At 39.8% G+C, this 24,060-nt stretch overlaps 2 protein-coding genes across 9 annotated transcripts in view; both read left to right on the top strand.

The window, feature by feature from the left end:
- Positions 1-5,938, top strand: part of spef2 (sperm flagellar 2) — a 60,701-nt gene extending 54,763 nt beyond the window's left edge. For all 4 annotated transcript variants that reach the window (XM_057831569.1, XM_057831570.1, XM_057831568.1 and 1 more), the window contains 2 exons: positions 5,231-5,353; positions 5,559-5,938. In XM_057831569.1, the coding sequence (XP_057687552.1) occupies positions 5,231-5,353; positions 5,559-5,621 (186 nt within the window). In that variant the 3' untranslated portion in view covers positions 5,622-5,938. The remainder of the gene's footprint in view (positions 1-5,230; positions 5,354-5,558) is intronic.
- A 216-nt stretch (positions 5,939-6,154) lies between these two features.
- On the top strand, positions 6,155-23,331 carry LOC130913184 (UDP-glucuronosyltransferase 3A1-like). 5 transcript variants are annotated; one of them, XM_057831577.1, is made up of 11 exons: positions 6,389-6,446; positions 6,742-6,843; positions 9,365-9,466; positions 11,403-11,523; positions 11,611-11,774; positions 11,859-12,023; positions 15,044-15,252; positions 15,323-15,468; positions 20,084-20,169; positions 22,123-22,342; positions 22,488-23,331. In XM_057831577.1, the coding sequence occupies exons 2-11, from the start codon at positions 6,762-6,764 to the stop codon at positions 22,753-22,755; spliced, it is 1,563 nt and encodes a 520-aa protein (XP_057687560.1). In that variant the 5' UTR covers positions 6,389-6,446; positions 6,742-6,761; the 3' UTR covers positions 22,756-23,331. The 5 variants fall into 5 exon arrangements, with proteins under 5 accessions (XP_057687561.1, XP_057687562.1, XP_057687559.1 ...); XM_057831575.1 differs by having other exon boundaries at positions 9,287-9,466; XM_057831579.1 differs by lacking the exon at positions 6,742-6,843 and having other exon boundaries at positions 6,195-6,446.
- The last annotated feature ends 729 nt before the right edge of the window (positions 23,332-24,060 follow it).

Raw genomic sequence — 24,060 nt, 5'->3', positions numbered from 1 at the left:
AAAAGTAGCATTCAATTATAGTATAGGATAGTATTTTTATATTATGGTAAAAACACACTAAAGATTAGATAGAACTAATTAAATACGATTAGAAACATTTGGTGATTGGAATACATCAGTTTTTAGCCTCTTTGTGTTTTGTTTTCACGCAATCTTACTCACTTACTCAATATGGATCTCTGCCAACGGGCGTAGGTTTGGTTGCAACATTGGTAGGGACAATATAACAGCATAACCTGCATATTCACTTTTTCTTCTGTGTGTGTGCGTAAACTGGGTTTGTGTTTTTGCGTTTAGTACTGCCATACTAATAAGACCTACCCTACCCTGTCAGTCAGACTGTCTCCTATTAACTTATCCTGATATATTGGCCTATGTTTGCCAGTCAGTAACATTTTCTGGGACGAGCTGTGTTCGTTTAGAGTGAGAAGAGCCATGTGGAATAGTATGAGAGCCCGAAGATGCACTCATAGAGAGCAGCAGAAACGTCTTTAAAATGATAGATAGATTCAGGTGCCACGGCGCTGCAGGGGCAGACTTCACTTGGATCACGTAACATAAATCACGCTCGTACTATACTCGTACTCGTTATAGAATGAGAAAATGTAATGCGATATGTTTGAAGTTAAAGGAAAAAGTATGCATATGTGTCGATGTGTAACGTAACAAATGAAAGGGCATTAGTTTCAACATTTCCCAAGAATGATCAAAATTTGAACAATTCTTTGTTGTGATGAAGCTGTAACGTCAAATCAAACATATGAGACTCTAAAAATGAACAAGTTCAGTTAGGCGAAAGATTTTTTTCTAGCAGGGGTGTCACTAGACCTAATACAATACTGAGGCACAGCGGGGCATTGGCGAGTGAGCAGAAAGTTTTTTTTAGCACAAAAAGTCTGAAATAGCGCTTTAAACTATATATAATTTAATTTAATTTATTCTCATCCTTCCTTTCGATAAAAGTCACTTGACCCAAATATAGGTTTCTGTAAAAAAAGAGATGTTTTTTTGTTTTTCAGATATCCGTATTCAAAATCAGGACATCCCTTGTTATCAGTCAATTTACCTCTGCTCATGCTCATCAACTGTGACCTAAAAGTGGTTTATGTGCCTTAGGTGGATTACCTAGCTTACCTCTCTCATTCCTCCTATCTGATTTATCCTTGCTGCAAGCGAATGACTTTCCAGTATCCATTTGCAAAAGTAATGCTGTTGGAGTCAACTACAAAAAAATATTACGTCTTGTTACAGATTACAGGGACTGCAGTAACAAATACAGTGCTTGTAAAAAAATGGAAATTATGATGAGCAAACTTAGAAATTTTTTAGAGGTTGTATCCCAAAGATAGGCAATAAATCATACAGATTGATACTATTAATTTTGTTCAAATAAACAAATAGCAATAAATAGCATCCGTATTGATACAGTTCAAATACCACATATCATTTTAGCACAATATTAGACAAAGCTCTTGAATGAGAGCCTCACACTCAAATTGCATTTAATTGTCATTGTATTCATAGCCAGTAAGGTAAAAGACAGCAGTTAATCTGCTATTCAATTTGCGAACAGAGTAGTTTACCGCAGATAACTGCCTGATACATAAAGGGTAAATTTGAACCATTTGAATTCACCATTCATGGGAATAGGCGACCAAACAAACATCAACACAGAGGCAAAAACGAACAACAAGGTTGGGCAATTTATCTGGCACCGACCCCTAAAGCAGGCGGGAAGATGTAAATTGACTGTATAATTAGCACACGCAACGTAATGTTGATGTTGCATTCACATGTTGTTGGAGTAATCGAAAAATGATTCTCTATTACACGGTGTCTATAAAAAAGGCCAAAAAGTTACTCGTTATGTATCGTTGGAGTATTAAGATAGGCTACTCCTCTATGTAGTAACAGGCATGCAAACTGGTTAGGGGTGAAAAAGGTGACAAAGTAACATGGACACACGGCATGCGCGGAAAAGTGCATTTCATAGTGCAACCAGAGACATTTTGAATTAAACACAGTACATAATAATTTAACATATAAAAGTCTAAATCTCTCATCCTGAAATCAGAACATATAAGACGCATTAAGTAGCAAATGATACAAAATCAAAATTATAAAATATACAGTATGTCCCATTTGCATTAAGCAGAGAACAGCTGTACAGCATAAAATATGAATTTGCAGGTACAGTATAAATTCCATTCACTTAACTATCATGGATGGATGGATGGATGGAATAAAAAAATTACAAGTCTTCAAAAGCATTAACTGTAATGATCATAACTTTATTTACATTCAACCAGAGCAATTAGTCCCATGGTCCTTAACTTCGATTGATAGGGCATCATACAGGATAAACAGAAGTACACCTGTAGGCTTTTTTATGAACGGGGGTGTGTACAAACAGCGCGGGAATGGGGGTACTTTCAAATGCGACCTGTAGTGGAACTCTCCGGTTTGATAAACTCTCGATGGCTAAACAAATGAAACGACCTCCACAACAAGCCACCCCTTTCTGTAATTATCGGAGAGTATAGAGGGGCCTTATATAACTCGTTGTCAAAAATAACTGGTGACCATTCAGAACTTTACTAACAAAGCCCTGAACATGAATTGTATGGAAGGCACTAGTTTATCACTCTAGTTACCTCATTGCTCATGATTTATTATTATTTTTTATCGTTAACAAGCGCTTTACAAAGGGGCCTTAAATAACTCGTCACAACGCCAGCTGGCGACAATTCAGATCCCAGCTGACGTTCGCTTACTTTTCTAGCAAAGCCCTGTATGAAAGGCGCTAGTTAGCCCCTCCGCAGTTAGAGCTACCTCGAGTAACTGCGTTCTAAGAGGCGGTGAAATATCGAGGACTATCTGAAGTCAGTTATCAAGAAATTAAGCGAATACATGTGTTATAGACACCATTACAAGCGCAGGAATTGATCGAACGACACGATTGAATGATTTATTTTGACTATTATAGGCCATCACTCAAACTTTTAGCTTTAAGAAGTTAACAATTTTTTACATTAATCCCTTACCTTGCCACAATTTCCAACGGGTCATGTGTTCGGCCATTCCATAATACGCGGCGAAACGTCCTACTACACAATGCTCAGCGGCAGTGTTGTTAATTTTACTTTTAAAAAGTAATTAATTACAGTTACAAATTATTTCTCCCAAAAAGTAATTGCGTTAGTAACTCAGTTACCTGAATTTAAGAGTAATTAGTTACTTGGCAAAGTAACTAGTGATAATTTTCATGTTTTTTTTTTTTTGTCAAAAAAAAAAAAAAAAAAAAAAAAGGTCACACAACGTGAAGTTTAAAGGGTTTTTGGGACAATTGGTCCTAGCCCAATTCATTACCCTCCACTTAACTAGACACAAGGGTATTGCGATAACTAGATAGTAACCTTTGCTACGTGTGGAAGTCATTTAAAGTTGTGAATCAACCGTTAAAGTTGTTAAAATTGCTCCCGCTATTGCATTAGTTCCCTTCTACTTTCAACATGTCTAAGTTTTAAAACTGATCATCATTTAAAGATAGATTTAAGTCAAGATTTTGCCGATTTAGGACTATTTTAGATAAAAACATTTTTTTTTAAAAGTAAGTTCGCTAGGAAGGGTCTCTACAACAGAGCCTTCCTGAGAGGTCTTCTGCTTTAAGATGGCGGCTGTTTACTAACGCATGTAGTCCTTAAAACATGTTGCCAATGCAGCCGTGTCTATCATTTGCATCTAGTTCTATAATATGCGATATCTACCGTATCATGTGGGCGTATTTTGTAGGCTGCAGTTAGGTATTATTGGAGCCACCTAGCATAGCGTTTGCAACGGCGTCTTCCCCACTCCTGTTCTGCTCTCTCGTCTCCGTGAGTCCGTCTCTCTGACTTTTTTTATTCAACCGACTTAGTAACGCATAGTAACACGCGCCTTTCCCGCCTCAGTAACGGTAACGGCCTTGCCAAGATGAGAAAAGTAATTAATTAGATTACTCACTACTGAAAAAAATAACGCCGTTAGTAACGCCGTTATATTGTAATGTGTTATTAACAACACTGCTCAGCGCGCTTGCGCATGCATCCACACGCATGCGCACATCGGTTAGAAGCGGCAAGTACTCACTATTTTTGTCTTTATTTAGTTATTTAGAACCTTTTCACTGCCTCAAAGATACTTTTTGCATGTATTACCCTCTCATACTTTTAACCATTGTTTTTTTGTGTTAGCTTTGAAGCAGTTGACCACATTAGTCACGTAGCGTATTTAAACCGTCCTTATTTGATATAACTACATTTAAGTATTTTCTGCAGGCATTTTTTTAGTACGTTATTCCTGTATGCATGTAAACAAAACAAGTTTAGAGCGCACGGTAGTACTTTGGGTGTCAAATTCGACTAATGTAGGACGTTTCGCCGATGTAGCAGATTTTGGCAGAGCACCGGGCGAGAAGCTGGGATGGAGAGGGGTTCGGCCTCCTCATTGCTGATTGGTGATAACTGTGCTCCCGTCTTTCACTATTGTCAGTCATTTGTTGTCACGAGAAGAGAGTGGCGGTGATAGGTCTAGGTCATAGGACTAGAGTGTAGTTTTGAGCATGGACAACGGTTTTGAAGTTAACGGTTTCACTTGCTCGTTGACTGCCCCACCCCCCCTTTTTTTCTCCTCTGATCTACGTTATTCAGAAGAATGACCCATTTTGATTTCAAAACGGCAAAATTTCGCCGAAAGGTGGCAAGTTTGCATGCCTGTAAGTTACCGTGTTTTTACACTGCATTATGACTTTACAATACATTTTACAACGATTTTTCAACTTGACAACTCAGACACACAGGAACGCAGCATATCTCCCAAAGCTGCTTTGCTGAAGTTTCACCTCATATGCCTATCACAGCCAAAATTATGTGCATAAATTAAATTATTCAGGAGCCATGTGCAGATTATCCATATGGAGTGAATAGAGTACTATAGACTATGACCATATTAAATAGGCACATTCTGTAGATAATGCTATGTAGACTTAAATTCAAAAGTTTATATATTTTTTAATTTATACTGGGGCACGTGCCCCAGTCAAATATGTCTGGCGACGCCCATGGTATTTGGCACCTGACGCCCCTCGGCTTTATTCCCGTTGATGACGATGATTCAGATGATGTCTTATTTACATTTTGTGAGTGTCAATCACATCTAACAATATGTTGTACTAACCTCTGCTACCCTCAAGTACCTGATGCAGATATTCGCAGAGCTCGGTTACACTCCAGAAGATGTCATTCCATTCTCCATCCTCTCTGAGCATCCCTCATTTCATAACCTCATCGAGAACACTGACCACCACCTCTTTGTTGTAAGTTGAGAAATATGGAAATATTTTCCCCGTACACAAGCACTGTTTACACACTGCCTTTCCCAACTGTTAAAACAAACAGATATGAAGATGAATTGTATTAAATTCATTTTCTTACATTCACCAAAGAGGTCGACTTGGTTGTTTTCTGTTCCATTATATTTATACAGTTACAGGTAATAAACATTTTTCTGTTTCTTTTCAGAACATTCATGATGTGCTACAAGCCCCTCAGCCACAAGAAGAAACTGTGCAGTCTCCACATTGATAAAACATACTGCATATACGTCTACATTCCGTCTTCTATATGTTGAAATCAAATGTGTGGAAAGAATAAATACACAGAACCGCAAAATTCTTGTGTGGTGCCGTCAGCGTTGAACGAGTTGGACATTCCATAGTTTCAACGCGTAGACTTAAGTGAGAACGTAGCCGATTGAAAACATCAGCCATAAACGGAACTGACCTTTCCAACTCGTCATTCTTTTTTCTGAAACACTCCAGTAGTTTTTCTGATTCACTTGTTTTCCCTAATGACCTCTCTGACACAGAGGAGCATCGGTTTGCGTCCACAATGAGCGCATTGTCCAGGATAACCTACATGTCAAGCCTCACTTGCCAGCAGCGACCTTCCGGAGCACCCGCGAGCCTATTGTAGCTCATTTAGCCGGGATGCGATGCGCTGTGTTGTCCTACCTACTGCTGCGCCCCTTCCAATCAATCCAGTAATCAGCAAAACAAACATTTCATTAATGCATTATTTTAAAGCTAATAGTCCTCATCAAATGACAAAGACGGGAATTGGAGCGAGGGCCGAGATATTTAATACTAAAGTATAATTGCGTTACCTTTAGGTAACATTCCTATTTGTCTGATTTGATTGAAGAAACGCTTTGGGGGACCCTGAGCCCCCCTTTTATCGCTGCCCCTCCTCCTGGTCCCTCCCTTTCATTAACACTGCAGGTCCAATGCTGGTAGACATGTGAGTTGTCTGACTTTTAGAAGAAAAACGGAGGCTAATGTGTTATGTGGACAGAGCTATGAACACCGACTGGCGTACCAACTCCTGAATGGCAAGGATCAGCGCCTGAAGGTCGGAACTTTTCTATTTTATTTACATCGGAAGCCAAGCAAAATAACACTCCTCACCTTCATCAGCTCGACTCTGATTTTCATTTTTTTTCCCCTAATGAAATTACTTCTGGGATTTTTCTTTTCTTATTTAGTTTTTTTTGGGTGTGCGGAAATGCTCTCCCATTCTAATTCTGCCTAGTCAACACTCCTAACTTAACTGCGAGTTTTAAAAGGCAGACGCTTGCACAAGAAAGAACGCTTTCATTACAGTTTATTTTTGAACTGGAAGACTATTTACGGGATTTTGGCTGCAGATCAGGGTGACACCAACAACATGGGGCTTTTGATTTGGATGTGCTGGCTGCTGGCTCTCCCACTGCTTCAGTCTGCCAAGATCCTGACTGTCTGCCTAATTGGTGAGTAGGGGAGCAGTCATTGTCATGCCCCCCTCCTCCCCATTTTTTGCTTAACTAGCCATCAAAGGAACAGAAGAAAATGACACTGGAAATTAGATCATTATAATAAGAGTATATGCATTTTTTATGAAGTGAAGAAGTACACTTTTGTGTTATGCTGTAGGTCATAGTGACACGTTTTACATTTATAATTCAGGGATACGATACAGATTTTTTTTTTTTTACTTTTAAAACCCTCACTGTCTCCTTTTTAACCATTTATTGCCAAATGTACCACATTTGACACACTTAGGAAAATTCCTGACTTTAAGACTAATTCAGAATTTTGAAAATTCTTTCTTAAAAAATTGATGGATGGGTTAGTCAGCACATGCATCTGCAGGTTCCATGAGGGGGGGGGGGGGGGGGGATTTAGCAAGGGTTGTAAATATTAGAGCGCTTATTACACATTCTTTTTTTTTTATTTATTTTTGACTAATGAAAAAAAAAAAAGGTTTCATTTAGACCGTTTTTTTTGTTTTTAAATTTTGGGATTCTCTGACAATGGCTTCATGTTGCAGGCCTTTAAGGGATTATTTATGGCTGGTTGCAGTATCATTTAGGGCCACCAATGTTGTATAAGACTCCTTTAACTTCAAAGCAACACTAGGTAACTTTTCATAAAATATTTTCGTAACATTTGTGATGATATGTCGACTGACAACTAATTGAATGACACCTCTTTTACATCTTGAGGGGGTCTGTATCGCTTTCACCGGCACTAATTAACTTTGAGCAGGGTGGCAGGAAGCCTGCCACACACAAAAAAAAAAACCCTACAAATGTGCTGACTGCTTTACGGCATACGTCACTTACCCCTATCCCCATTCATTATGATGACTGAAGTCAATGCTAATGCTTTCGCGCAAATTCTGCAAAGATGGCAGCGCAACAGAGACAAAAAGTTTTGTCTGAGGAGGAAAAAGAAAGGGCGGCTACAGGATATACAGAATAAACATTGGCCCGGCGTTCACTCACTGGTGTGATGCCTCCCACACCCCAACCGAACTCGTCAAGGGTGACGACTTTGGGTGGGGTGGGGGGTTTAGCCACATTCAGCCACATGGTTGCTAACCGTCGTATGCTATTGTTTAGCCACAGCTGGATTCATTATCTTATTACTTTTCATCCTTCACACTGCCGCTGGAAACAGAAATTTTTAATCCATCTGCAGGCGACCATCATGATTTTACAACGCTATGCGGGTGTGCGCTGGTCCTCATAGGAAACCCAGTCTTCCTTAAGGCAAAACACTACTGCTTTTGTCCACCGGCGTCGCTAAAATCTATTAAAACTGAAAAGTTACAAAATTGCTTTAAATTACAATGATGAGGTTACAGCCAACCAGGTCGTTCTTTTCATCTTTCTGCAGTGAAATTAAATGAGGGTCTCTAGTAGAAATCCAATCCATTTGAAATGGAAGGGTTGGCATTCATTTGACTGTATTAGCTGCCTGCCCTCCCAGTTCAAATCATTTGGACATCAGTGGCAGCCAATGAGTTAATATGGAACCATATTTTCAATACATTGGTTACTCAAGATCATTTGTATCATTTTTTCATATAATGAATCACCTTTTACATGTAAATCACCTAATTTGTTGTGTTCGTTGTTTAAAATGGTCACGACTCTTCTCACCGACTAACAGATCATTGCCATTGATGGCGATTGATGTCCAATCTTTTCAAACTGGGTTTCATATACAGCCGTAAAGTGTACTAAAGAAAAGAAACAGCTTGAACATACAGTGGTACCTCAAGAGAGAAAATCGATTCGTTCCAGAGTGGCTTTATTATCATGATTTTTTTAATATAATGAATCGTGTTTTACATCTAATTCGTTCCTAGCGCTACTAAAACACCACATTAGATTTGCTGTCATTTTCTCCGATTGTCTTTATTTGTAATGCTTTGTAACCTCGTAGTTGCACATAAGTGTAACTATTTAGGTTCCAGCTCATTCTACAGACGTTATCACATGACTACTCCAGCTCATATCAAACACGGAGTTCTAAAAGATGAGCTAACTTCAGCACCCGTTGCTTGCCATTTAATCTGGCCGTTTATGCCTTGATTAAGTTATATACTACTTTTGGTTTCATATACATGAGCATTACGTAGCACATTGTGTGTATATTTTTTGATTACATTTATAGGCAAATGTAGTTACGTTATTGCATCGCTGCGAGCGGGAATGCTCTATTACAGTATGTGTTTTGTATGATTTTAGTAATATTTTCGTAATTTTTTTTTTTTTGTGTTCCAAAGCTTTCATATCTTGAGGTACTACTGTATATGCAAGTAACATACTCGTTGTATATTGTGAAATTAATCTCTGTACTACCTACAAGTTAGCATTATGTGTACTGTAGTTCATACATCTTCTGTTTGTATGTCATTATTAGAAGTGTATGCAAACTTAAAGTGGCTGATAATGGTAGCCCTACTGACTCAGCACTGGACGATGCTGGTTTTTCCTGCAGGAGGAAGCCACTACTTGTTATTTGATGAGATCTCGTATAATTTTCATCTGCATGGCCATGAGGTCCGCATGCTGCTACAACTTGGAAACCCTCTTATCACAGGTACAGACTGAGCATTAATGAGTATTAATTTTACAATATGAAGGCCGGTCAAAGCGCCACTTATGTAGTTGTTCCTTTTCTTGTGGAATCTAACTTTGAAGTCCTACTCCTCCGTCATTTTTTATTCGATTGTCTTGAAACTTGGAAGCGCAAGGGCAGTGGGGCCTCCAGAAATTTTTTATAGTGGTGGCCAGATGGGTCAACTTAAAGGGCTCCGTGGATAGAAAAACTTGTAGTTCTTAAAAGAGGAACATTATTAAAATCATATGATATTTATACGTTAGTTAAAATGATATGATATTGAAACCCCTCCTGATGTTTTTGTTCTAATACAATTTGTAAAACTGGTTTAACTAGTAGGTCGCCATTGTTGTGATGTCACATGGTTACGATGCCGGGCTTCCAAAGTATGACTCTCGCGACATAAACATGTCATCTCTTCAACCCTTTCAATTTTAACCCGAGAGGAACATTAATGAGCATGACAGCACTGTCGATATTTCACAAAACGAGCAGCAAAAGCTAAATGAACAGGAAAGACGGGATGAGAAAAGATGACAGTATGACTAAGCCGGTGTTCTGCCAAACTGTGCTACACCGGGGAAAGGTGCTACAAGAGGCGAATTTGACACCCAAAGTACTACCGTGCGCTGTCAGCTTGTTTTTATTTAGATGCATACAGACAGAACATACTAAAGATGCCTTAAGAAAATACTTAAACGTAGTGGTTTCAAAATAACGGTGGTTTAAATATGCTACGCGACTAAAGTGGTCAACAGATCAACAATCTGCTTTAAAGCTACCACAAGAAAACAATGCCTCAAACTATGAGAGGGAAACACACACAAAGTATTTTGAGGAATGAAAAGGTAATAAAAGACTCGATTGAAACCGAAATAGTAAGTACTCGCCGCTTTTAACCGATGAGCGCATGTGTTGGACGTCTCGCCGCGAAGAAGGAATTTTAGAAACCTGTTAGTATTTGTCGAGTGACAGTGACAGTCAATTGCGCGCTTAAAACATGGCGCCCTCCGTAGGTCAAAACATGTACTAAATATTATAGATATTTAAATCAATGCCAATATTTTATGTTTTCATGATAACATATTATAAAGAGAACAATTGTGGCTTATCAGAGCCTACAAGTCTTTAAGTCAGAGGTTCCCTTTAAAATCTTGGGATGGCACACCAAAACTAAAATCCAAAATTTCCAGTTTTTATTGTGTTGTAGTAAACAGGCCAGTAGAAACCTATCAGAAAGACTTAAGGACTCGCCTACTGATATACTTGGGTTTATTCTGTTATATTTCACGTTACTAATGATTTAATGCGCATAGCCCGTAACACTTCAGTCAACATTTTGAGTTCCACAAAAATTTAGTTTTAGGCTATTAGGCATGAGGAGTACATTTAAGACAACAAAACAGTTCCTGGGGAAAAGCAGGTGCTGGCCGATACAAATAAAAGCAAGTACAGAAACAACCTTAACTGGATATTTCCCAACACAATGTTAGTGTAACACAAAAATAATTATTACTTGAATTAAAAAAAAAAAACATATAAAAAAGAACCTACCAACAGGGATCAAGAGAATACCAGGCTATACTGTATGTGCGATATACACTCGTATCATTGCTTAATGTGAGTGGGGTGGCCAACATATTAATAGAAGGGGGCTATGCCCACCCCCCCCCCCCTCTGGTGGTGCCATTGCGCACAGGCCATTATCTATCAATCTTCAGAGCCCGACTTTTTACTTTTTGTATCAGGGCTCATGAATTAATTGTTGAATTATTGTTGCCTGTAGGTTTCACGTTAGCCAGCAGAGGGCATTTGCACGCTTTGTCACAGCCTCCAGCCTGTAGCGTGCTGTAGCACACTCGTGCTTGTTCTGTAACATTCTTCTTTATTATCATTCTTCATACAAAACTGTTAGGTTTATCCTACGCCAGTCGTAACGGCAGCTACCAGACCAGCACCTGGTCCCTCGGAGAGGACTACATTAAACAATACAACGGCTGGTTCTTGGAGCAACAAGCACAGTTTTTACTGGGACGGTACTTTTGAGCCTTTTTCTCGTTTGTTTGAAATGACCCATCGCTGCTTGATTTGGAGTCTTACTATAGTGTCTTTTCTTTCTACAGAGATAGCTTTAATGGCTTTTTGAACTTCATGGGCCACCTTTCTTATCAGTGCGACAAGCTTTTAGGGGACAGCGATCAAATAACGTTCCTCCAGCGGGAGCAATATGACGTTGCCATCGTGGATGCGTTCAATCCCTGTTCCTTCATCATAGCACACAAACTTGGTACTGGGATTGCTGTGCTTTTCCATTAAAATAGCTGATTGACACCCTGAAATCTTCATTGCAAACTTGTTTTATCTCCTCCAGGTGTCCGCTATATCGCCTTCTATCCTGGCCCTCTGAACGGTCCTCTGTCCTTAGACGTCCCCTCGGCCATCTCTTCAGTGCCAGCTTTCGGCTCACAGTTGACCGACCACATGGACCTCTGGGGTCGTGCAAAGAACTTTATCTACTCTCTACTAGGCACTGCAGGTAAAGATGTAATTTATCAGACGTGGTATTCAGCAGTATATTGTACATAGGGCCATTACTTTGTACTCTAAAAGGCTTGCACAACACCGTGGGTTACTAGTCCCAGTAATTTTCAAATTTGAGCATACACCTTTTTGACATCCTCACAAGAGTACTACAGGTGTCAAACTTGAGGCCCTTTGGGGGCAGATCTGACCCACCACATCATTGTGTGCGAGCTTCAAAAGTAAATGACTTGTTTCGACTTTTTCTCGCTAAAATAAAGTTAAAAGAACATTTCAGTCAGCCTCAAAGATTTGAAGACTACAAAAATCGGAGTGAGTCTCTTTTTTTGTATATGTAATATTAACAAAAAAATGTTAAAATTAAAGAAAATATTTCAGAGAATACAGACTCTTCATGTCAATAAATACAAATAGTTTAAAAAATGTTTTTCCTTTGTTAAATTAAAAAAAATTGAATATAAAAGACAATGTTTACCGTTTTTACCTTTAAATGAAAAATGTGATTGGCTGGCAACCAATTCAGGGTGTCCTGCCCAGTTAAGTGGGATAGGCTCCAGCACCCCGCGATTCTCATGAGGATAAGCTGTGCAGAAGATGAATGAATGAAGAAATACATTTTTTAAAATGAAAAATATAAGACAATAAATACTATATACTTTGATAGGAACGTTCCACTATCAAAATAGCTGTCGATTCATTTGCTAGTCTATTACTGAATTAATTATGGTAGCCCTAGTTAGACACAAGGGTGTATGTAGGTTTGCATAGTGACAATAGGGACATAACACTACCAACTTTTCAGGATGCTCGAATGGTCCCCACCAACTTTTAAGCCACCTTATTTGCATTATATAGTAAGTTCAGTTATATGGGTAATTTAGGTTGTCTTCCCATACGTTGTCAGGATAGAATAGACCCTACAATTATTAAGTGAATTGTTTTGATTAGGTTCAGACTTACATTTATCGGTTTTCACTCGTTAAATGTGCCGGTCCATTTTTTTCCCCTCAAACACACGTTTGATTGGCTGATGACTTGACCCCTCGCCCCCTCCTCCCGCCACACAGACGCGCACACGAACACTCACACAACCCCGCCGGCAGAAATACAACATGCCGCCTCCTACACACCCTTCGAAGAGGAAGGATATCAGAAGGTTTCTTTTTTGGCCAGCACAAGCCACTGTAAGTAATGTAAAAAGACGTCAATGTTGTGGAGTTGGGGGAAACACCACTAATTTTGCTGCTAAATGTCCCACCTGCATCAGAGTTAGTATAGCATTAATCTGTGTGAACTTGCTAATGAAGGGGAAAAGATATCGTCATCGCACACACCATATAATTGTTTGCATTAATCTAACACAAATATAGTCTAACACATACATATGGTACAGGTTCTCGTAGGCACCGTCTAACTGTTTGCATTACTCTAACACACGTAATATAATTAATCAGGAAATAGTATCATTTTCATATTTACGGTAGGACTACACTACTGATATAAAATAAATAGCACACCATAGTTTAATGAGAAGAAATAGAAGAGATACACAATGCCGTCTTATCACAAGATTGACGCACCAACTCTTGCAATCAGCTCTCCCAGCAAACTCCAAGGACAAAGCGCTTTGTCCTAAAACACGTACAGCCTGCCCGGACTGCAAAGTTGATAGCGGGCGTCCCAATCTGCGCACAAACCTAAGCCGCCCAAAACCGGCCGCCGAGGGGAAGACCCAAAAGCAACGCCCAGACACACCTTCGGACAGGCCTTCGACACGGCCCGCTTCAGCAAGACTTTAAAAAGACTGGACACTGAGATAACACAGATTTTTTGCTGCTCGGAAACATGTAGCGTGGTTTTGGATCCAGAATTGTCCCTCCGCCGTCTGTTTTTGCCTTGTTTTTACCATTGTCGACGCATAAATTGTCAACCTGCTTTCGGCGAGTCTTTTTCAAACTTTTGGAACATGGAGTCAGTACAAAGGGTTAATGTCAGAGAGAACGCGCGAAGTTCTGCCTTTCCAGTTGGCGCGCACGGGGGCAGCGTCAGCCGAGCGGCACTTGTTTTGGCTGTCGCTGTTCCCGAGTGCGTCTTGGCCGGGGGGGCGAATTTCAACATTAACTTGCAAAACTACTGCGGTCAGGCCAGCCTCCACAAGGAACAACGAAGTCAAGCTAGCCGTCCCTCATTTGAATCATTGTTTGCATTATGTGTATTAATGTAATGCAACACGGTGGCTTCAGAGTGCAAGTCCCAAAATGGATTCCACTTCAGAGGGACGCTGACATGAACATGAACTGACATGAAAAAAAAAATCTGCGAAATGAAATCACACATCGGAATTTCATAAGAGTACTTTGATTCGAGTCTTGGAGTAGTCTAGGATGCCTCAAATGTAGATCAGTCCTTGGATATCTCAGATTTTTTTTTCATTTTTTTCCCAAATCACTTTTATATTACAACACTTTAGTTTAAGTCTAGGGGTGCTCCAATGTCCCCCAGAAGTGGACCCATTCTTGGATAGCTCCCCATTTTTTTAAATAAAGGGACTTGCACTTCAAAATGTTTCTTGAGTAGTTTTTTAAAACAACGGTTTGAATTGAACATTATATCACGTGAACTAATTTACATAAAAGTCTAAATCAATCCAGAATTGGATCATTTTGCCTATCAATTATTTAGGTTCATATTCGTGAGAAATGTGGCCCTGACCCCCATTCACTAATATGTTTGGGCTTAATAATGTCCCGCCTATCAATTAATTAGGTTCATATTTGTGAGAAATGTGGTCCTGACCCCCGTTCAATTATCTGTTTGGTCTTAATAATGTCCCGTCCCCAGCAAAAAGTGTAGGTCGCAATGCAGGTTATGCTGTTATATCGTCCTAACCACTGTTGAGACCAAACCTACGCCCTTGGTTAGACATAAGGCCCCTCCAAATGAAAGCATAATTTTGACGTGGACGCTGTTTGACACTGTTGAGACAATAACGCCCTAAACTTTCTAACTTCTCAGGCCAGAAAATTGTCTGGTCCATGTTCAAGGACGTAGCTGAGCGCCACCTGGGCTCGGTCTCCCACCTCGGTGGCCTGGACGAGTTCCACCAGAAGGCCGAACTCTGGGCCTTTAACACTGACTTTTCCCTTGAGTTCCCACAGCCTCTCCTGCCTTCCATTGTGTTGATGGGGGGGCTCCTCAATAAACCCGCCAAACCTGTGGCTAAGGTCAGTGTTCTTGATGGAGAACACATTCCAATGTGTAGCTTTTAAAACAAACACATTTTGGACCCTGCAGGATCTCGAATCTTGGATTTCCAGTTTTGGAGACTCGGGTTTCATCGTTGTGACTTTGGGATCAATGGTCTCTTCCGTGTCTGTGGATCGGCTTCTGGTGGAGCTGGTGGACGGCTTCTCCGTGATCCCCCAAGGTGTGATCTGGAGGTACAGAACAAACATGTGTACTCACACAAAAGCGTTTTTTTTTTTTTTAAACGTTGTTTTTGTAAACGATGACGATAACAAAAATATGTCTTTGACAGTGGCGGTTCTAAATTTTTCTGAAACAACCCACATATAACCCTCAGGTGCCAAGTGTCGTGGCCATCTTTGTTCAGTGTTTGTTTTGATCAATAAAGCAATACGCAGATTAACCTGCATGTGACGTTAGAAACAGTAAAGTTTGTAACAATGCGTAATCAATCATACTGTGTGCAAGTGAGGATACAAAACATGGAGCAATAATTTTAATCTTTTGAAAAGCCATTTTAACACGAAAAGCAGCATTAATATTTAACATACTCTAGAAACAACATTATCTCATTTTTTCTCACTTCAGAAAAGAAGGATTCACTGAATCCCATGCTTTGTCCTAAAATAGGAACAGGGGCACTTCAGGGGCAATTCAAATCAGATGTGGGGCCAGTGCCCCTGTGGCCACACAACCTAAAACCGCCACTGTTGACGAACATATTTTCGTGACGATGACGAGCTGAAAGTGTGCCTTGGGAGATTGCAACATGACCAGACGATGGCCAATTTTCGTCTGAAGAGATTAGGATGAGAACAAGACAAAAATGTGACATAGTTTCTGTCAAATGTTCACAATGAGTGACATGTGCTTATTCTGCGTGTAGTTAGTCAGCCTCGCCATATTTAGTTGTGTCACTCATGTGACGTGCTGCACTCCCCCCTCCCTACACTCACGGCATCCCTCAAGCTAGGCTTCGCTCCAGGCTTGCTTGTTTTGAAACACATAGTAAGATTTGCTTTTTTATCTTGGCAAGAAAGAATATAAAATGTTTTTTTAGCCTTTTAAGGTCTGTGTTGAGTGATCATCACACACTAAATGTAACTCACAGCGTTAGCATTAGCATTAGCTTCAGCGTGGCGAGCGTGTTGGAGCGTCCTTTTAAAGTTTACAGTCTGTAGCTTCCAGGTTGGTATGATTAATTGAAAATAATGTTTTAATTCTTAGTGTGTATTAGGGCTGTCCCAAAAGACTAATTTCCTCCCAATTAGTCAGCCGACTATTTTTACGATTAGTCGACTAATCTAAAAAAAAATTTTTTTTTTCCTACTACTTTAATAATCAAATTTTTGTTGAAGCCTATTAATTCACAAAAAACATTGTGGAACACCTAAATTCTTTATTAACGTATAAATAAATAACATAAATATCAATAATAAATCACAAACAATGAGGTCAAATGCTCCCGGCATTAAACAGTGCGAAAAAAATGTAAACGGAAACACTAAGACTTCACCTCTTTAACAGGAGTCAAAACAATTCTTACTCTTTTTGTGGTATGTCATTGTCTATATTGTTCTAAATGTTAAAATGAATTGCAATGTCCCGGACAACCATTTTCAGAATACTTTGTGTGAGTTCAGATGCTTTTTCTGGTGTGCATTCCGCATTTTTGTGGGAGGGGAAAAAACTGTTCAACTTTTGTTTGTTTTAACCTGAAAATAGATCAAGTAGAGGGCACACTGAAATATTACCACAATTATTTTGAATGAGGCACACATACTCACAGTAACAAAAATTAAATATATAGTATTAATTAATTTATTTAAATATAGTATACTACTATATGTATATACACAATGTTTCCATGATCCTAATACATTTAATAATAATTTTAAAAAATGTATTATTATATAATATCTATAGTAATTATTTTAGTAAATACAAATGCACATTGATACGATGCACATGAAGGTAACTTCCATTTTTTAAAAATCGTTAGAAAGTTGTATGGACTTACAATCCGCTAGCTTGTTGTTTCTTGTTGTCTTCGAAAATTATTCTTGGGTGACGGCGCTTCAAGTGTTCGTTCATAGCTGACGTGCTACAGTGGTATGCGAGCTCAGTTTAGCAAAGAGTAGACACAGTGGCACCCTCCATATTTTCCTTGAAATAATTCCAGGCTCTGGCTACTCTGGTCCGCTTTTTTGGCTTTATGCCACTTTCACGTGTCACCAATTCTGCCATTTTTGGTAATTGGCGGTGTTTTCAACTCCTTGCCGTAGTGAAGACACCGGCGATTCACTTGGCTCGTTGTCGTCGGTTCGTACGATTTCTTCCCCTGGAAGGCGGCAGCGGGCATAAAAACACCGAGAGGCGTCGGATGGCTCTTTTTAGATACTTTTATTGACCAAAACAAAAACGTGGGGGAGGCTGCCACTGAACTCCGCGGTACCCGCGCACTTTCCCCACCTCACCGAGCTCGCTCCCTCTCTCTCGCTCGCCCACTTTCTTCCTCTTTGCTCAATCTGACAATGCTGGTCACACTGAAATAACAGCAGCCCCATTGGGGGAGCCAGTAACAACCGGTTGCATCGCGAGCGGCCGCCATTCTAAACTTCATCCGCATGTAATTTTTTTTTTTAACCCGTCATTACCCGTCGACGGTATGTTTTGCCCGTCGACGCATTTACGTCATCGATGACGTCGACAACGTCGACTAGTCGGGGTAGCTCTAGTGTGTATTTTCATCGAAAGAAGGTGCGTTTGGTGGTGTGAACATAACTTGATAGCAGTTTACATCTCGTTTTTAATAATGGCAGACAGGCACGCTTCTTATTTAGTGCATGTTTGAACCTGGTTTTGATAATAGTAGTTGGCGTACATTTTTCAAAATGTATGCTGTGTAATATTACTTGTATACAATCTTGTTCATTCAAAATTTTTGGAAAACTTTAAAGTGCCTTTGACACGAGAAAGCATGTTTATTTCATAATACACGCAGTATGTTATGGTCCTGAATGAAATGGACCACTTGGATGTGTGAAGAAGCGATCAATATATATATTCAATTTTTTGAATCCCGCGCTACTAAAATGACAGACTTCCGGCTTTGGTCTTGCATTGAGGAAGAGGGCGCTGTGACATGTACGGGAGAAGGAGTCCTCTTCTCTATACAGCCGTACTGTTGTATGAGATGGACTAAGGATTCAGCTCATTTTGTGGATTAATTTGTTTATTTTTCGCATCACGCCAGCCAAACGGCTGCAGAAAAATCTTTCTGTACGAGGGAGATGCTTGTGAGCCTTTTTGGGGTTTCAAAAGGTTCCCATGTACCGGTGGATATTGGCCAAAACAAGCCCTACTACTGTGGGACCATGGGACTTATGAGGAAGTGAGTAAACATTGTGTTTTGTATTATGTCAAATACTGGGATCATTTTAATATGTAGGTGTCTTGCATTTTGTGGCTGACATGCTCCTTGTCCCCCCGGCCGACGATCGGCGGCTTGTCGCACATCCCCCCGCCGGGAGAGCATTATACTCGGCTTACTGCCCTCTTCATGTGCCTGTGTTCTGTCAAATTTTCCAACTAGCCGCGAATACAGCGATTACAAAGTAAACACTACAAACTTTCTTTAAATAAAGGACTACTTACATTTGATCATGGCTGGGCATGTAAAAAGCTCTGCTCATACACATATTGTCATGTTAGCTGCATAACAACTGCAGCCACCCTCTGTATGAGTCTCTCGCTGTTTATGACTTCGCCGTGTAGTAAAGCATTATTTTGCCATATTCGTGTTAACCATTTGGCAGCTACACGCTCCTCCGACGTCAGCCGGTTTGTTCGGCGGTTATTGTCCAGGTGCTTCCCCACAAACGAGCCCTCTGCCCTAGGCAGGGGAACGACAAGCTCTAACTTGTTCGCCGCCGGGCGGGCAGTCGACAATCGACTGCCCGTCATGTGAAATGATCCGGGCTAGTTTGAAACAATCTCTCGGTATGGGTTAGCATGTCGGCTAGCTGTCACGCCTCTTGGTTTGTTTACATTCTCCGAAGCCGGGGAAGGGAAATTACATAAACCCGATTTAGGTGGCATAAAATATCGTTCGGGAGGTGCGACAGTAAAGGTGAAGTCAAAAGTTTTGACCATTATGGAGTAATTTTGCCATGTTGTCCTGAATAAATGCATTTTTCTTATTTTATATTCCATTTAGCACAAGACTGTTATTTGTCATGACCATGCCATTTATTTAGCTATTGGGGAAAATACTTGGATAAAAAGAATATCCTGTAAAAAATATTGGGAGTAGAGAGACTGAAACAATGACATTTTGCGGCTCGCTTCGTCGCGTTTTCCTCATTCTGAATAATTCCCCCTCAATGGGCTGTATAGTAAAACCGATGAGCCCATTCTCACTCTGACGTCATCCACCTGTTGGGGGCGCTAGAGCCCTATAATGGTAGGCGTGGCTAATCGGCAGATTAAAAGACTAATCTCTCGTCATCTGCGCTTTGCTAAATTGTTGTATATAGTCGAATCGTCTCAAAATATGATTGTAATTCACATAATGATGCTATTTAAAAAATGTTTCTCCCATTGTACGCACTTTAAGACTAAAACCTTTGAATCTATGCAGACATAAACTGCTTGAGTATTAGTTGAAAAAAATAGATGAAGGCTAACCCGTTTTGAATCAACTAAAATATGCCGAATAAGTATTTTTGTCTAAAAGGCTAATAAAAAATTTAAAAGGGCTGCCAAAAACAACACTGTTTTTAACCTGATGTTTCTTTTGACTTGCAGGTACGACCGCGAGCGTTGGCCGCATCACCTGAGCAAACCTTCCAATGTCCTACTTGTGGACTGGCTGCCTCTCAATGACTTACTTGGTGTTTGTCATCTTTATTGTACTATGCATGTCTCTTTATTGTTTATTTAGGTAAAATGTTTGTTTAGGTTCATTGTAGACTCTATGTAAAAGGTGTCAAGCTTAAGACGGGCCTGCCACATCTTTTAATGTGGTTCGCTAAAGTAAATCATTAGCATTGACCTTGTTGCCACAGAAATCATAAAATATTTACTGCCCACCCACCATGTTTTAAATTCAAAAATCAGTTTTTGTAAAGTAAAAAAAAGAAAACAGAAAAAATTGAAAAGCAATTAAAAATAGTACTACTACTAATAATGATAACAAAAATAATTTGTATTTTTTTTATTGCTTTACAATTTTTTTTACTTTAAAAAATTGATTTAAAAAAGGTTAAAAATAGTAAATATTGTCTTCAGTTATTTATTTAGTTAAAAACAAAAATTTAAAGATTTTTTTTTTTTTTTGTAAAGGTACTATATGGAATCTTTTGTGTTCATTTAAAATACTTTTCTACTCCATGCATGCTCCACCAGTGCCCTGATGAGTAAACAGAGCCCTGACATTTTAAATGGCACTGCCCTGAAAAGCCCCTTTTCTTCCCTTTAACAGAGAGACTTCGGGCTTCCCCACGCCAGCAGCGTTTTTTTTTTACCTAGTCTCTGCTTGCCAAACACACTTTTCCAACCCACATAAGACTTGCTACGTACTGTTTTTATGTTTCTGGTGATGATGTGATGGGCCAAACAATAGTTGCTTAATTTTCGTACTTGTACAAGCATGTGTGCCATTCACGAGCTGCAGTTACACTGTTGGCTGGAGGTGTCAGTCGTGAGTTTAAAAGTCTCCAAATAGCACATTCAAATTGAAAAAACATCTAAAGATGTAAAACATAAATATTTCCTGTTTCTTACCTTTTTTAATTAAAAAATGTTGTTAAATACTCATTAAAAAAAAAAAAAATTAGTTCAACAACGTTCTTAAATGATTACTATTGAAATAGTTGTGGATTCATTTGATAATCATTTACCGTAATTTTCGGTCTATAAGCCGTTAATTTTTTCCTTCGTTTTGAATCCCGCAGTTTATAGTCCAGTGCAGCTTATTTGTTGATTTATTTGGGTTAATAGGGAACACTTTATTTGACAGCGGCGTCATAAGACTGTCATAAGACCGTCATAATTATGACATGACACGATCATGGGCATTACTGAATGCTTATGACAGATGTCATTTAGTGTCATCAGGCAAATTATGTCACTAGCTCCATTTATGTCCAGCTCGGATCTCTCAAAATTGAGATAATTTGTCGGATAACTCTAAATGACATATGTTATAAGCATTCAGTAATGGTCACGGCAGCGTCATGTCATAATTACGATTTTGTAATTACAGTGTTATGGACCCTCTGTCAAATAAAGTGTTACTAAATACCATAACTAGCAATCAATTAAACAACTAGAACAGTAACTGAATAAATATTCAGCACAAAACATGAATTTTGATTGTTATTTACATCTGTAGCTCTGCAATGCATGCTAGGAGGCATGTTGGACAACAAGTCTGAGAGCAGGTGAGGAGAGCATGGTCGTTCATTTGATCTAATGACAGTCGTATGATGCCGCTGTCAAATAAAGTGTTACCGGTTAATATCTTTTGGTGTAAATATCCCCTAATACAGTGAGGACAGCTGCAGCTAATAGTCCAGTGCGGCTTATCTGTGAACAATTGTTTTTGTGTCAAATTTGGTGGGTGGGTGGCAGCTTATGGTCAGGTGCGCCTTAAAGTAAAAAACTTACGGTAGTTTTGGGTTAATTAATTGTGGCAGCCCTAGCTGGGCGGACACAATGGCTTCAAATGAAACCATAATTACAATGTGGCCCGTGACACAAATGAGTTTGATACCCTTCTAAATTATCCATAGCTTCAAATGTGAGTGTGAATTTTCAAATTATCCATTGTCATTTCTTTCAAGGACATGACAAGGTGTGTCTCTTCATCACGCACGGAGGTCAGAACAGTCTCCTGCAGGCGGTTTATCACGCCGTCCCCGTGCTAGGCATCCCCCTCTTCGGAGATCAGTTTGACAATGTGGTGAGGGCTGAAGCAAAGGGTCTGGGCCTCACCGTCAGCCCCGCCCGGATCACCGGCGAGCTGCTGCACACTACCGTACAAACTCTAATACAGGATGCCAGGTGTGTGCTTGCGTGTGCGGACCGCTATATTTTATGTTTAACAGAAAAAAATACTCGGAACAAATGCAGCATTACGAGAAAGAGCAATAACAATCTAGCAGGTGGCAAATAAAGCTGATCCAATCCCTCCCATGATTCTCTCTAGGTTCAAGTCAGCAGCTTTGTCCCTCAGCCGCATTCACAGATCACACCCCGTACCCCCCGCGCTTCGTCTCGTGCAGTGGGTGGAGCATATCCTGCACAGCGGAGGGGGCGCTCACCTGAAGCCAACCTCACTGCAGCAGCCGTGGTTCCAGAGATGCCTGCTGGACCTGCTTCTCCTCTTACTGATGACTCTTGTCGGGTCTGTCCTCCTCTGCTGCGTTCTTTGCAAGAGCAAAACAATCAAAGGTGAAAGCAAGAAAATACAATAGTATTTCGGCGAGTTTGTCGATACCCCTCGTGACTCAGTGGTACCTTTCTTGCGGGAATCCAACCTGGGGTCAGTGGAGCGCGGGCAGCATTTTGGAGTACTTTCAGTTTTCTGCAACCATTGGATGAAGATTTTTTTGTTCAAAGATGGCCAAATTGTTGATGAAAAAGATATTGGCATGACCAAAAGTCTTGAAAGCGGATTTTTCAATAAAATAATTCCAAATGTCAGTGAAATGTCAAACATTCAACATTTTGGAAATCTGTTACAAGGGAAGGTTTTAAGCATTTTTTTTTTTTACAATGGGAAATGTACTTCTTTAAAGTGGCACTAAAGTTTTTTCTATCATCTTGGATACCCTTTTGCCAGGTTTCACAATGATTTGGCCCAGTATGTCATTTTTCAAGCTACTTTAGCTTGTCCTTTTAGGGCTTTTCTGCAGGAGTCTGCTTTCTCATTCATATGTAGCTGACTGGATCTAATTTGAATACTCATATCTCTGATAAGCCGTCCGGGGACTGTGTATATGGGAAACTTGTGGAATTTGGCAATGGGTTTAGGGACTTTAATGCATCGCGGAGACGTGGACTTCAGTTGTTCTTTAATGACACCAAGCTTCGCTATTTCACAATTAAACAAAAATAAAATATTCAGTCACTTTAAACGTCTGCTTCAGGAGGGTTCTGTGGGCACTAGCGGGTAGCGAGGCGTATTACGGTAATTCGATGTTTCAGGTTAGATTTCGTTTTTACTTCCTGGTTCCAAATTGCAATTTGGAAAATTGCAACAGAAAATTGCTCAAACTCATTTTGGTTTAATTTTGGCCAAATAAGTTAATTTGGCTCATCTTTCAGTGCCATTGATGGCGCTCCACGTTCAGTCTATTTTGACTGGGAGGCGGCGAAAAATAGATTGGACGTCTAGCGCTGTCAATGGCACTGAAAGATGAGTATCCAGAGCCAGACCTCCCAGTTTAAGTGAATGTCAAAAGGAGAGTGCCCAATGGCACATAAAGAGGAGTATTTGCAACCAAGTCTTCCAATATGAGTGAATTGGACATCTATTGTTGTCAATGGCAGGCAATGACTTAATTTAGTAAAGTTTAATTTTTACTTCCTTGTAATTGGTCACTTTCTGTCAATTTAGGATCATTTCCGGTTGATTTTTCAGGCATTTCCATGGTACGTCCTGTTCATTTAGTGTCTCTTGCTGATGGTTTGGAGCATTTTTTGGGACACTTCCTTGTTAACTCAACCAAAGTGAGGCAAGTACAATAGTCAAATCGTGTCTGCTATGGCTTACTGTA

Source organism: Corythoichthys intestinalis, chromosome 3 (genome assembly GCF_030265065.1).
Source record: "Corythoichthys intestinalis isolate RoL2023-P3 chromosome 3, ASM3026506v1, whole genome shotgun sequence".
In the NCBI taxonomy this organism is placed as follows: domain Eukaryota; kingdom Metazoa; phylum Chordata; class Actinopteri; order Syngnathiformes; family Syngnathidae; genus Corythoichthys; species Corythoichthys intestinalis.
This window is presented reverse-complemented; position numbering and strand designations above follow the sequence as displayed.